Here is a 15862-nt window from a genome sequence, read left to right on the forward strand (position 1 = left end):
CCTGTGAACAGAAGTATGGTACGATATAGAAGGGGCAGCTGTCCTCACACCGTCGGCAAGCGTCGCATCGAGACGCGGTTTTTTGGTCAGAAGACATTGAGCAGACGGACTACCGACAATCCTCCATGACTGCTGAAGAAACGGTGATTGTCCCTGCCTTGATGAATCAGAGTTCCGGTATCAAGAGGCGGCGTTCCTAAGCTTTTCGGCAGTGCCACTGCTAATACATCGTACAAAAGACAGTCTTCAGGCAATGTCTGAGCCGGTTTTACTTCTCGAATAACGGTCCTGTTATATTGGTCATAAAAAAGCTGTAGGCAGACTTGTTCGAAGCAGACATAAGCCTAAAGAAAACAGTCTTCGAACACGCTTGAAGTGCGTCTGCAGATAATTATTTCATTATGTCCGCAACGAGCCCCCAAAGTCAACTTTTTTGTTTTGCATGCGATAGTTTCACAGGCGACATTTTGCAGAAACTTCGACCTCGTCCGTCGTAGCCGCGCGTGCCAAGGAACGAAAACCTTCTTCTCTCCGCTTTTCGAGCGAAACCAGGGAAGTCGGGTTTTCCCGTTGGCCGCGCAGCGTTGGGAGAGACGAGCGGGGAGCTCCGGCATCCCGGCAGTAACGACGCGACGAAAGAAAAGTCTTCCTGTCGTCTGCTTGAAAGATTTGTTTTCAAACATTACTCGCGTTACGCGAAATCCCATTTTGGCTGTATTCACTTGCTACGCGCAATGTTGGATGGTTTTAGAAACTTCCCCCGCGCTACTCACTTGCTTCACGGATCATCGAGCCTTGGTGGCGGTGCACATCTACTACGCCAACCACGTCGGCTACGATAACGATTCACGTCGCACCTCCGTCCTCAGGTACGTGACGGCGCAATTCCATCCGCTTTGAGCGATCGTGGTACAGCTATGGCTTTCATTTCTTCGCGCATTGTGGGCGAAAAATACGACTTTTTAAAATAAAAAATTGACATACACCAGCTTTTTTTTTATCTAGAAATTGGTTTAGTTCTGGTGATATAACAAATATTACGTCTACAAAATAGATTTTGGCGACACTTCGCTCGTGACGTCATCGTTCGACAGACCTCCCCCCCCCCCCCCTCTTCCCAGCATTACACGTAAATTGGCCCCTGCGAACAGCGTGTCTTCAGCATGCTACACCGTTTTCGTTAAGCCTTGCACCCAGCTCGTTGTCTCCTTGTCTTCATATACAATATGCGTTCGCACGTTAACACGTTCTACTGTCGAGGCAAGGGGAAAGCGATGACTTCACGCATACCGGAAGTTTCAGAATTGGAGGTTGCGGCGCCCGCGTAGAATAGGCGTGAACGAGCATTGAGACCGCCACTCTAGTCAGTGGAAGCAAATCTGTTTGCAGAGACCCGATTGCACTCCAGTCGAAAGCTCGAAAGCACGCTTTGAGGTGGCAGCAGATGCTGGGGGTAGCATTGTTGCTCAAAGCAAACACCATCTACTAAAAGGAACCATTAGCATGGAGCCCTCATAATAACTCGGAACAGAGTTGTGTGCGTGCACCCGAGAAACTCGTGGGATTGCAAGTATGGGTCACTCAGCCGTACACGCAAGTGCGAAGTCACTGTAGAGAGGCCCTACAAAGCACACGGTGATTGCTGGAGACGTAATGGCACAATTATCTAGAGGCACGGCCCAAGACTGTTCGAAACAGTTTGCTTCATGTGTGGTTCGAAAATATCTGTTGACAGTTTTCGCGTGACCCTCGTGTGAAGGGACTGTCTAAAATGAAAAAGAAAGAGGCCCAGGCTGTCTTTAGTCGGACGCAGGGATGGGCAAAGTACATGCAAATATGTATCGAAATACAAATACAAAATACTTCGTCAAAACTGTATTTAATAGCAAATCTAATTACATTTCAAAAAAAGCATTTAAGTACAAGATACAAATACAACCAAATGTATTTGGCCTCATCCAAATACTTTGCCAAATACATTCCTCAAAATTTGCGTCAGCGACTTCAGGGCACCTGCAACGGGTTTCTGGGTATCTCATTTTAATCTTGCATCGCACACTCGGGAGTTGGTGTGCGAGGCTCTCGTAAAGTAATAGAAATATAATTACAAAAAAAATGTAATCAGCTTGGACGTAATAGGTGAAAAAAGTACAGAGCTTCAAGCAGCTTTTTTTGGTCATTAAATTTTTGTATAGAGTAACAAACAACAACAAAGCACCGAGGCGACCAAGACCCACAGCACTAGCTAGAGAATTTTTTTTTATTTTTGCAACTCGCACCAATCACGAAAATCTGGACGACCCGCGCATTTAAAATGTTCCAGGCAAAAATATGGGTGGAAATCAGGCTGGAAAGCATCACAAGTTGTTTCAGGCACTTAATTAGCCAGTCTGCCTGTGAACGTCGATTTCGCCACTATTCTTGCCCTAGACTAGCACCGTAAGCACAAAGTCACTAAACGCTTGTGTTTGATTGAGAGACATTGCATTTGGTGCAGAACGTAGTTTGTTCCTGCTCTGGACAGTGGCAATAAATTTGAGTGATGTATTTTCGCCCACAAAATTGTATTTAATTACAAATGTATTTGAAATACCGACGTGTTAGTATTTAAATACACACCCCAAATGCATTACCCAATTTGTAATTAAATACAAATGCCAAATACACAAAGTATTTGAAATACTGCCCATCCCTGGCAGGACGTATTGGCAACGGGACCGCGGATTAAGAGATTACTTCTACGTAATGCAGTCGCCACAATGTAATGGACTACTTGTCGTTACGTCATTGGTTACGTTCGACCTGCTTTAACCGAACAGTTCTCAAGCAGTAAACGAGACGCATTCGAATATCTAAAGATGTATTGTTACGACTAAAATTCTCTACATTGCAAACTTTATCGGTCTAGTAAAAAAAAACTTTGATGGAGTTAAAATTAAGGTGCTACATTTGATAAAATTGTTTGCGTGAAGAACAGAAAAATCCCCTGGCGCGAGCACGCAGCAATAGGCAGAATACTTGACCGCTTTAATGAAAACACATGAAAACAGTTTCGAATTTCATAGGTATGGCCTATTGTCTGTGCAAATTGCGCGCAATCTCAGGTAGAGTATTCAACCAAAAACAACCAAATTGCGCTCAAAAAAAGAGCGGTGCACAATTTTTCAAACACACCGGTAAGCGTTCCCCAACGAAGCGAAGCTAGAGCGTACATCCCACACGTCTACGCCTTTTCTAAAGCTGCAGAGGAAACGGGGTATAAACAGAGTGTATCGTCTCTATCCTTAAGCCCCTTGTATGCGAGACAGGCCTCGCACAGTCAGCCCGTATGTACCGCAAGGCTTGTAATTACCGACGGCTTGAAAAACACGACACGAGGCGAGTCCCACACACCTATACATGACCTGTATTGACGTCATATGAGCTGCGACTTCGGTGACCTTGCTGTCGAGGGCGTACAGTCTCTAAAGCAAATATTTTCCCTCCGATATATATATATTTTTTTATGTATTGCTAACGTTGAAATTTTGGTTTATTTCTTTAAAGCGGGATGTGTTCCGTGTTGTGGAGCGCGTACCTTCGTAGCTTACAATTAGCATCACCGCAAATGTGCCTCTCAGAAAGATCGCTAACGCTGGAACTTTTTTTTAATCCTTGGGCACTAATTTAAGGTAACCAGCATAACCACTTTGACGGCTTTACGTTATTTTTTAGGTTCTAGGAAGATGAGCCCATTCAGATTTCAAATCCAATCTCATCACAATGTGTGGAACAATTCTGGTTCTGTAGGCGCACTCAAGAAGCGGACGAGACTCTAGATGATTTCATGATTTGAGGGCCTCGCTAAAGAAAATTGCAACCACTTCCAATTTTAAAAATTCCTGGAACTATCGATGCCTTGCGCGACCGCTTCATGTGGATCTTAAGGGGGGTCATCTTAAATCTGAAGCCCGCTCATCGAGAGGAAGCTCACGTTTTGAAACTTAATGCGAGAGGGCGTCAGAGTTAGAACCTGCAAGACAGGACACTCGTAAGCTCACTTGGCATGCAGCTCCCCATGACTGGAACATTCAGAAAGTTCAGATCCTAGCACGTCCAATAAAAAAACCGGCGTCAGCAGCGCCGAGTGCGTCTGCATCACGTGCCGGGTACCACTGACGAGGTTACCACCTTAACAAGAATTACCGTTCAAAAGAAAATATTGCCATAATTGGGAGAGGAAGATTTAGTTAGCTTGACATTGCCACAGAAAGGTAAGTGTACCCCAGACACAAACGATTTGGAGCAAACGAAATCGCCACGACTATGTCCCTTTTTATACCGCTCATTGCAGTACTAACCGTGTAAGAGACGACAGTGAGGTCCTACTGAAGCTGACAGGAAGTCAGGTGAAAATGTTGGTCCACACTAGAGCGGCTCTGACCATCACATTAGAAAGAAAATATACGTTGTAACAGTACAATATACTGCTTCAGCCTTCGACTCTGCGGCTAAACTCCTAAATCTACGGCGCCATCCCTGTTCTTAGAGAGGTACAAGTTCATGTCATTTATGAAGACCAAACACTGAAACACTTGTGGCTGTCCAAGCAAACTGAAGTGTTCAGCTGGGAAGAGACTATTTGAGTAAACTCCACACTGATTAGTTCAATATCATCTCTCTGTTGGAATTTTCAACTCAGGACAGATCAGCCAGCCCGATAGACAAGAATATGATGCTTTATAAAGTCGCAATTTACGTCCAGCCCAACTCTGCTTCAATATATTTTCAAACTACATCGGCATTCATAGGCCCTGCACGAAATTGATAAAAACGTTAGAAAAGCGATTGGGCGGCGCCAATCGCAGTGACCCCATAGAAGTCACTCGATCATTGTGAAGAATGCAAGAACACCATGAACACCTTTGAACGGAGGTATATGGGTATCCGGTGCTTACAGCAGATGGCTTGTATACCGCTCTTATTAGTAACAAACGCTTTAGTAAAGTGGATTTCACAGGTGCTTATCAACGGTTGGATCACAATCAAAGCTTGAGCAGATGGCTTGTATACCGCTCTTGTTACTGACAAACGCTTTATTAAAGTGGATTTCACAGGTGCCTATAAACAGGTTGGATCATGATCAAAGCTTAAGGGTTTACACCACCGTCACCACGCACGAGGGCCTGTACCAATACCTTTGCCTGCAGTTCACAATCTCTAAAATGCTATATGTTTCTAGGGGACAGTGAACCAGATCCTAGCAAAAAGTTAAATACGTGACATGCTATGTCAATGGCATCTTGAATGTTTCAGGAACTCTCGAGGATCACCTTCGGTTGCTGATTTAACTTTTTTGACGACTAACAACTAGCGGAATTTGTGTCTACCTCCTCGCTCTTGTTCTTGTATTTGCATTGTTTTTAACTTTAACGATGAAATACCAACTAGCGCAAACGCCAACGTTAGTGAACCTTCTCTTTACACTTATGCACTGCTTCATATGCTTTTGTGGTCAGTTGTTGCTTGACAAGGCAGAGCCTTGTCAAGCAACACCTCAGTTGCTTTTTTATTTGTCACCCCTTTTTAAACTGAAAAAGGAAGAGTTTTAATTTATATTTGTCTCCTTCAATTGTCTCTTTGTCTCCTGATGGCAGAGAGCTGCGCTCGTTTCTGGGCTTTCCCAATTTCTTCAAGTGCTTTTTTGACGGGCTTGTCCTCCATAACCTTAAATCTGCTCTACAAGCTTCTAGAGATAGACAGCCGGTGGGAGGGTTTTTTTATATCAAAGAAAGATATATTTCAGAAATAAAAGGTGTCAGCTCTGGGCATTGTTGAGAAGTATTTTATGTAGATTGTACTCAAAGTACATTGTACTTAAAGTGCTGCTTTAAGTAGGTTTATAAAACGCGTACTTTACTTGAAGTACATCTTTGAGAACGTACTCGTACTCTACTTAAAGTATTTTTTCTGGTACTTTCCGAGGAAAGTGCAACTCCCGACTTCAAACATTCCAGCAATGTGGTCTCAGACAAATTTAGTTCTTTCAAGAACCACGCGCTCGAGTCCTTGATTTCCCCAATACTGTACACAGCTTCTGAGGTCGAGTATGAGAGTTCACCAACCTTTAACAAAAAAGGGCGTAGAGTCATGTAAAAATGCACCATCGTCTTTCGAGACGTCATCCGGTAATTTTTCTGAGTGAAGTGATGGCGGCTATAAGACCCATACAAATAATTCGCCTTTAAGTTGATTGTGTTGAATAGTTCGTAAGCGAGACGAAAGCAACTACTCTGTGGCCACTTGACTTCATCCAAAATTCTCCGCCATTTCCTGAAATAACTGATGCACCCTCGTTACCACTTGGGCGACGCATATCAGTAGAGCCCTGCATATTCGCGGACGTCCGCAGTAAACTGGCGGATGCGGATAAAAATGAACCAGGTTTGGCGTATTGCGGATCAGATGCAGATTCCAGGGGCTGATTCCACGCATATCCGCCTGCCTGGATCTACATTTCTGCCGATGTGGCCCATAAACGTCTGCAACTGCACAGTGTAGAGTGAATTAATGGGTGATACTATGTAATGCATCATCAAATGTATTGCGGGAGAAAGCTATACTCTCTCTGATAAAAGGTGCCAATATGGGAGAAAAGTGTTCTTTACGTCAAGAAAGATGTGATTATCACCAAAGATCGCATTGGAACGTTCTATCTCGCCACACATGCAGTCCTTAAGAAAATAAAGAAGAATGTAGGAGCATCAGTCGTCCCGGGAAAGCGTGTTCTTGTTTGATAGGAAAACAGCAGAAAGCGTTCTTTAAGCAAAGAAGACACAAAACGTGCAAGCCACAAGAAAATAGAAGACACTTGCAAGTGGCTTCTTCGCAGTAGATCGAAGAAACTGAATTGAATCCTCTGGAATGGTGAAACTTGCGCCAGTACGAGCTTCCGCACCTCACTCTTGCAGCACAGTTCGTGCATGCCACCCGAGCATCAAGTTCACTAGCGGAGAGACGCTCCTCAGTAGCCGTTATTAATTTTAAAAAGGCGAACCAGTGTGAACCCGTCCATGTTGACAACATTCTGTTTCTTCTACACATCAACCTCGACAAGTAAAACGTTGCGTCCGTGGGCATTTTTTTTCCTCTGCAGTTGACAGTGAGCTCTTTTTTTTAAGCATAAGGTTTTGACCATGCAGCTGAGGGTTTGTGCTTAAAACTGAACGGAGGAGGTGTTCCCATTGTATTATTTTCTCTGGGGTGTACTCGTGCCTTACCACATATACACGAGTACTTTGCTGCAGTAAGTGAGCACCTTTCCTTTCCCGCTTTTCTATTGTTTGGTCTAAATAAAAGGACACGACAGTGTGTCCTTTGTTCATTTTGTGTTCAAATAATATGCGTCTTCTTGAAATGGGTTATATAAAGCAAAAACAAAAATACATATTAAAAGTTCCATCCTTTTGAGCGCATCTTCTGGACAGAGTGTCGGTGTCACGGACTCTCAAGAAGACGATTTCATAACTGCGATCATCTTTCAAGCGATGCAAAGTGTCTCCGCAAGAATGATCACTTATTTTATAAATACGATGAAATAGAATACGATAAAATGACTTTCACCGTAATTCTGACACGAAGAGTTCTTGGTACAAAGCTAAGCAGACGGCTTATAGATACCATCCAGATGCTTCTCTTTCATTTTGATTCATGCTTGATTTTATGATGTAAAATGAATGTTTGAATTGAGAGTAGAATGTTCCTAATTTTGCGGATGTGGTTCAGGTGCGGATAAAAAATCTCCAGATGCGGATACAATTATCTAAAAACTTTGCAGATGCGCGTACGGATCGAACGCGGATGGTCAAACTATTATCCGCGCAGGGCTATGCATATCAGTTTAAAAAAAAAAAACTGCAGACTCTGCAATTCACTTATAGCAATAACGAGAACACCCGAAAATGCACTCATTATAACCAAATATTGTTGTATCTGGACAGGCTACCCAACGCAAAAACGCATGGTCTGCAAGAAACTGATCGTTAAAAGGAGTGCATCGTTATATGTGGTATCGTAATAAGTCGATTCCACTGTAGTGAATTGAAAGGACATCATGAAGGATTGTTAAAAAGTACTTGTACTTTACTTTGAAAATACGTTGCATTTATAGTATTTTACTGCAAGGACAGTGCGCCCCAAACTTAACGCCGCCACTCGAACGCCCGACTTTCGCGGAGTGGCGCTATCCTGGCGGCAGCCGTTTCAACTAGTCGGTCACGTGAAGGCCATTCCCAATCTCCGGACCGGGGGAAGGGGAGGTAGCAGGGCCACCGCCAAGGGCCTCTGACCCTGCGAATCACAAACTCATATTGTCAAAATTACGTTTTCTTTGTTTTGTTTTTTCGCTTTGTTTGGATTTTAGCAGCGCCTTCAAGCTTTCTCCTCTACAAAGCATTATCAAAATTTCTTTGTTATCAATCTTAAAAGTGCAAACAAAACGCAAAAAAAAACGATTATGAAGATATGAGTTTGTTGTTCGCAGAGTCAGGCGCCCCCCTTAGTGGCGGCCCTACTACCTCTGCTTCCCCCGGTCCGAAGATTGGGAATGGCCTTCACGTGACCGACTAGTTGAAACGGCTGCCGCCAGGATAGGGCCACTTCGCGAAAGTCGGGCGTTCGAGTGGTGGCGTTAAGTTTGGGACGCACTGTACAATGTGCCATGTACACTTACTACTTTCCTTGAAGTACATAACCTCTCATTTTACTTCGTTCTTTTCTTCAAGTACTTTTAGGTGTACTTTACCCAGCACTGGCGGTAGGTTATGAGGAATGTGGTGTGGAAATTCTGAATCAGTGTCATGTAGTGGCGGTTGTTATGCAGCCACCTATGGTAGCTGCTGGGTTAACTGCAGCGAAGACCTACAGACAAAAGAAGGCAGGAGCGCACAGGTCGTATCCCGGAGCTGGCTTATAAATTACGATGCACATCGGCTTTACAGCTTTTAGACATACCTGAAACATGTAGCCCCTTGTGGGCCCTGCGGATAATTCCACGTACAAGTTACCGCCTGTGGCGAACACCTGAATGTAATAAATGTATAAAAGCGCCGAAACAAACGAGGACCAAGAGGTAGTCAAACGAAAACGTACTTGTGTTTTCTCTCTTCGTCTTGGTACTTGTTGTTTTCGACGCTTTTGTGCTTTTTCAGCTATGAACAAAGTATCCAAATCAATAAGTTTACCGGCATGGAAAATCTCCCTCATGGAAGAGAAACAGCTTACTACGGAACATTTGGATTACTAATTACGACCCAAGAAGGCCTCCCTGCCACGCCTGTGAAGCTTCTCTAAGCGAATTTGGTGCAGTCACCTTCCACGTCAAACGAAACGGTGAGGTAGTGCCAATTATTTATGCCCAAAGAGCGTTCTCACCACAACAGCGCAGCTATGCACAGACTGGGCGAGAAGCATTCGTTGTACATTTGGCGGTTTAGACGTTTCTCAAGTACGTGCACGCCCACACACGTACCAGCTTGATCGAGAACCGAAATCAACTTGGCCATGGGTAATCTCTGCGGTTGTCGCCTCTTTTAAAGCCTTTTCTTCTTTCCTTTTTTTTCTCCGAATGCTAAGGAGATTAAAGCATTTCACGCTTTAAAATATTAACAAACTGAGAGGCAGAACGGCACATCTTTCAATCGGCTTGCCCGACCATGCCAACCAATATTCAACTTAAGCGGTGTAGAGCTTTCTCTTCTCTCGATATAAGTGGCTCTATGGCTTGAATGCTGTAATTCTGCAGGTTCTCGCGTAAGAGAAGTAGGAGGAAAATTGACGGCAAATATTATTCCTCACACTCCCGCGAATTATTACAGCCACAGACAGCTGAAAGAACGCAGGACATGGTGTTCTGTATTCGTGCTTCTGCTGCTTCGTGATTTGTTTTTCGGCGTTCTTATTGGCTACTTCCGCAGTGTAATCGGCTGTACTGCGCTAATAAAATGCTCCGGACTTGTCACGCCATGAGTTTGTTAAGCGTGTAGTGACTACAAAATTATCACCAGTGAGGGAGGCAATTGAACTTTCGTTTTCCTTTTGCGCATGTTGACTGGAGATCTGCGGGAAGTTTATATTTACAGTAAGCGTCTTGAGAAACGACCATTCACATGAAGTTAAGTTGGTAAGCCAAAGAAAAAAATATTACATAATAACTTTGACCGCGTGTATTTTTTAAACGACCTTTAAGTCTGCGAAGCTGAATGTGAGACATCAAGAAACCCATTAGACATAGTTTATTAGAAACTTAGATGCGAATACCCGCGAAAAAAAATCCAAATAAATTGCACGTGAGAAGTACAGCCTATGAACGCGGAATGAAGCGCAAATTCTGCGTCTTCGGGATGTTGAAGACGACACAGTCCACAGACAAGTCGACTGCAACACCATCTTCAGGCATAACGATAAACTTCTGCAGGACCCCTGTGAGGTACAGGAAGATCTGAATATTGGAGGCCGCCTCAGCTGGGCACATTCGTTTGCCTGGGGATAAAACAAAATTTCAAAAGAATAATTTGAATCACTTAGTGAAACACTATTCATGAGCATGTCAGTTCAATTCAGCAGAAACGTATTCCCTATCCGAAGCGTAACTCCGTCTGCTTCTTTTGTAGGTGTGGTGTTGACGTGAGAACGCCCAGCTCTGATTGGCTCTGATTGAAAAATGGTGGTAGACCTCGAGGTAGCTTGGTTTTAGCTCTACCCACTATTCTTCAATCAGAGCCAATCAAAATTGGGCGTCGTTATGGCGTCAAATCAATTCCTGCAAAAGAAGCAGACGACTTGCTCTCCGCATACTCCAAAGGCCCCTTCTCACTACTAATACCTCATACTAGTGTCACTAAAGAAGCTACGCTTCAGAGTAACCAAACTTCCGCATATTGTGGCTTAAAATCATGGTTGCCAGTCATCTGAAGCTTTATCTGAAACCACAAGAAACGCTTTTCCGCCCTGCACAAATGTTTAAGCAGTTCGCGACAGACCAAAGCAATATTGCATGAGCCTTCTAAAACTGAATCTAATGCTGGGGAAGTCGGACTTTTGAATCATGACGATCGGCGGTTGCGTCTGTTCTGCATAAGCACTAAAACGGCGGCGCCCACCATAATGTCGGGGAGCAGAGTGTCGATATTAGAAGCGTAGCTCATTTAGTGGCTCCAACTCATACAAAAGAAAGCTCTCAGACACTGTATGAGTGCTTCCCTGCCACATTGGCCAAACAAGAACTGATTGCACGCATGTTGGAAGCATACATTTATGCTTCCAGCAAAAGCATGGTTCGAAGATGATTCACGCATGCCTGCAAATAAACCTGTTAGCCTGTCTTCAGAAAACCTCCTGTCGTTTGTATAATGTATGGGCAGTGTGGCTCCCACTTCACAAAGACAACGACGAAGGCTTTGTGAAAACACTGCATGAGTGCACGGCGTTCTTACTCGAGCTGCTGTCGTCTCTTCTGTACGTTTCACATAAAATCGTCAACTTTATATCTTATAATTACCTTCACAGGGGCTGGAGGATAGGACGACCCCCAACCCCTGTGGTTTAGTTTTTTCACGAGCTGCTTTGGAGCTACGCAGCGTACGCTAAACCCAAGACACAATGCCGAACAAGAAGAAGCATGACAATGAGTAACGCACGCCCGCCGCTCCAGCCGTTGGTTTATCTGCCAAAGAATGCCAGCGACACACAGCAGTATTCAGCGGAGCACAGAAACCGAACGTCGACAGCATGGCTCAAAAGCGATGGCTGCGCAAGCGAACATAACAAGTAGGACGATAACTTGTAGACCAGTGTCCGGAGTTCTTCCCTCTCCAACAGCTGGTAATATTGCCCGTTCTTGGCGACGACAAATCGATGGCGAAGCTTTCTATCGTGCATCGGACAATCTCATTCGGTCTTTTCGATATTTTGAAGAGAGCTGCACCTCTACGCTCGCTTTGGTGTGATTGCCACTCACCTCAAAGTACCTCAAAGCGAAGAGAGCCGACAACGATCGCCCTCTCCGTTCCGAAGACGTGGTGGCTGAGTTTTTTTTATTCAAGCCCGCCGCTGTAGCGTCCACATCGTAGTCAGCCTAAGTAGAGCAGCCTGTGCCGTCACAGGAGGTTAGTCTGCACGACCATAAGCTGCTACAAATCCTGCTTTCGTTGGACCGACATCAGTAAATGTTAGTATACGGCGTGCCGGTCCGTTTGCTCATTGCGCACATCGTTCGTTTGTTTACCCACTAAAGGAGCTCACGTGCTTTTGCGTCCACCCGTCCTCGACCAATGACAGTGCGCCTTTGACTGCCTCGTCCTCGCGCGTTTCCTGTGCCTTTTCTATGTGGCTCTTCGATTGGCGTGCTCCTCCTTACAGTCCAATGCGTCGAAGAGACACCTCCTAGATAAAATGGCCTCAAGTGCTTTATTTTCCTACGTCACAAAAGCAGGCCACCGTAGTCCACAGATTGGAGACCACTACGGCGTCGGTGTTCGGCTAGGACCCGTGTTCTCACTGATTAGACACGTCTCTCAGCCGATCGCTGACGCCGAAGTTATGTCCAATCTCTGGCGTACGGTGGCCTTCATTAGTAAAGCAGAAAACTTTAACACTTAGACTTTCTTATCTAGGAGGTTAGTCAAAGGCATATTTTGGAATGATTACTCGTCGTATAGAGGAGCACTAATTCGTCGCCTTGTTCGACACAGCAGCCGCAAAATCCTGCATTCCAAAAGATGAGTACCGCGACTTACCTAAAGTAGTTATTTCAGCCAGTGGACAGTTATTGCACATGGACAACGGTATATTTGTCCACGCAGCACCTGTAGGACGTGCGAACATATCTGTGCTCCCTGCACGAACGCCCTACATCGCCGTCTTTCTTGAAGTTTCAAACAGTGCCGCTAGTAGTATTTTAGGAAGGAACTTTCTGACGCCCACTGACGCCTTTATAAAAGGTATGTTCAGTGTAGTAGAATGGAATGGTCACGATCCTGCCAATGGTCCTCTGCTCCCTCATCCGTGACTTTTCGCTCCGCCGTTGACCTGCCTTATTGCGCCATCACTATAGGCCGTCATCGTTGCGATGAAATCCGACCCGATCGTCAAACGAATCTCCGCACTTGTCGACACTGCAGAAGAATAATTTTCAAAGGAAGGTATCGTCGTCTCTTGCTCCCTCGTTTCCACAGTGGAAAAAAAAAATCATTTATGTTTGCCTCACTAAGCTCTCCCCAGATTCGCAAGTACTTTTTCTGAATAATGCCTGAATAATGCGTTCCGGTAAAAAGACCACAACATATCGCTGTACTCTTTCCAAATATATTTTGTCTGCCAGTTCTCCCCGTACATCTGCCACCGATATCTGCCCTAATATGAAAAGGCCGATGGACCTCGCATTAGTTGCGGACAAACAGTATTATTAATTCGCCATGACGTAGCTCGCGACATGCTGAAGCGTCTGTTGATCATTTTACTGGTGCATTAGTTTTATTGTTCAAGCAGTGTCAGTTGTAATAGAAATGCTTTGCTGTGTTTTAGCTTACCGACAGAAAAGGGCACCAAGTGCTCAGGCTTAGCAATCAGACCCGAGCCGTCAGCCGTCAGGAATCTCGAGGGGTCGAAGGCTTCCGGATCTTTCCATAGCTTAGGATTCATGTGCACTGCCCACAGATTTGGCAGCACGATCGTTCCTTTGGGAATCACGTAGTTATCGATGCTGATGTCCTCCTCGCAGCTGGAACATAAGTTTTATTGTATGTTACGTGGTTATGTTTTCTTTTCTTTTTGTGGTAATTAACAAAGCACTAATCGGGGTAGATGCCAAGTTCACTTTGTTTAACAGAGTTATAAAACAATATCGGGTTGGAATGCTAATGACTTTGCAGAGGCACACTGGTCCTAGTCTGACCCACGTATACTGGCACAGACCGCCACTGATTCAGAAACTTCTTTGTAGCGGTGAAATTTCGAGGATTAAAGAGGACTATTTAATTCAGTCTTGCCTTCGCCAAGCTTGATGACGTAATTTTTGGATTGAAACCACCCACCCTGACGACACTCGAGCACAGCTTATAGACTGGACACGAGAACGGCGTGAGCGCTCGGATCGTTACAATTAATGCCTCGGCGGACGCTTCGGTGGTGGCTCGTATCCAGCCACTGCTTTGATGAAAATACCCGAACTCTAACAAGGCCCGTGGCTCAGCACGCGTTTACTACTATGCCACCCCAGCACGTGGGTACGATTAGTGTTGCCGGCATAAGGTAGGCACCACTACAGTCCACGTGGCCGCTTGTTCTGGCTCCAAGTTGAGAAGCTGAAGGATGCTCTTATTTCTCTTATTTTTTGGTGACTGCCGGTTCTTAGAAATAAAAACAAAGGCAAGTGTACCAGTTATTAACGTTAGAAAGTGATTTTAAGTAGTATTTAGCGGAAGTATAAAACTCGATTCATTGCTTCTTTAATGAACTCTACATAAACTCTGCTGGCGACAAGTTCTATGAACAAAAATATTGGAAATATTTTTATTCATAATGTTAAGCTTTCTCGATATATCCTTAAAAAAAGTCAGTGCACAGAAGAATGATGCGTTTCATTTAGGAAAGAATAGAGAGTGCTATAATTAGGCCGTAGACGTTCTAGTTTTAGCTGAAAAACACCGATAAACATCCGCCAGTGTCAAAAATGTAAAATTGATTAGAACGAAGAAACACCGATGAACGTTCGTTCCCACTACATGTACATCTAGTAAATGAATTTCCGATAAAACTAAGTGCGTTTTTCGGCACATTAACTGCAACTGAGTTCGTAAACATGACCTACTTGATATACAAAGCGAACCAACAAATTGTTTCACCAACGAACCAGAACACAAATTAAAACAGAACTATTATTTAAAAAAAACATTTGTGGGTTTATGAGTTGTCTTCGTGCATTTCGTGTATCCAGGGAAATGTTTTGAGGCGGATGATTACGGATTGAAAACTCCAGTATCGAGTCACTCCGCTGTGAGTCTTCCACACCGGTTGCAATCCACGTGTGCGCGACGACTTGAGATACTTAGTGCCCCCTCTCGGCCACTGCTGGAATGTCTCGTAGATGGTCAGGTTCTTCCCACCACGAAGAGACGTTATGAGAACCACCATCATCCTTTTTGACGTTCTGGTGGTCTAAGGAGATATATGGTAGTCTGACCCGGGAAACATCAAAACCTTTTGACGGTTTATCCGACACCACCACAAACGTTTTTACAGTCTTTGAGCAAGCGTTTCATGGTCCATTAGCTACCATCTGGAGATGCCTCATAGTCCAACAGGCTTCGTCAAGTAAGCCTGTCGGACCAGTAAAGAAGTCTGATGGACCATCAAAGAAGCCTGATGGGCCATCAAGAAGGCCTGTTGGACCATCAAGAAGTTGTGATGGGTCATCAAAAAGATCTGATGGTCCATCAAGTAGGTTGGATTGACCATAAAAAAATGTCTGACTATCGTATGGATCGGGTACCCTGCCCTCTAAGATTAGTGGACTTTTTTTTTCAGAACTTAACTTTTTTTTTCACTGATAAACTACAATTTTCTCGTCCGTTCAAGCCAGATCAGCAACATACACCGAGATCTTTAAAATGAATATGCCCTGAAAACGTCCACCGATTTTCCTCATAAATAAGTACCGAACAATATCTTCATACAGTTTTCTTATTTTCTTCTGATGTTCGCTGTTTAAGTAAGACAATACCAACATTAACCCTTACACTGTACGTATTTACTCGTGTAATACACGCACTGTTTATGAACAAAGTCTGTGTGCCCACTTATTCGCAGACCACGCGAATAACCAATC

General features: G+C 44.3%; 1 protein-coding gene across 1 annotated transcript; it reads right to left on the minus strand.

Annotated features, from left to right (window-relative positions):
• Window positions 1-10339: 10339 nt before the first annotated feature.
• LOC8041981 (steroid 17-alpha-hydroxylase/17,20 lyase) lies at window positions 10340-15071 on the minus strand (the record flags this gene model as incomplete). Its single annotated transcript, XM_040213932.3, has 3 exons — window positions 10340-10518; window positions 13566-13749; window positions 15060-15071. Coding segments are annotated over 3 exons (375 nt in total), but the record flags the coding sequence as incomplete, so codon positions are not given.
• Between the last annotated feature and the right edge of the window lie 791 nt (window positions 15072-15862).

The sequence above is a fragment of the Ixodes scapularis genome, unplaced genomic scaffold (assembly GCF_016920785.2).
Source record: "Ixodes scapularis isolate PalLabHiFi unplaced genomic scaffold, ASM1692078v2 PGA_scaffold1__304_contigs__length_218370807, whole genome shotgun sequence".
Classification (NCBI taxonomy): domain Eukaryota; kingdom Metazoa; phylum Arthropoda; class Arachnida; order Ixodida; family Ixodidae; genus Ixodes; species Ixodes scapularis.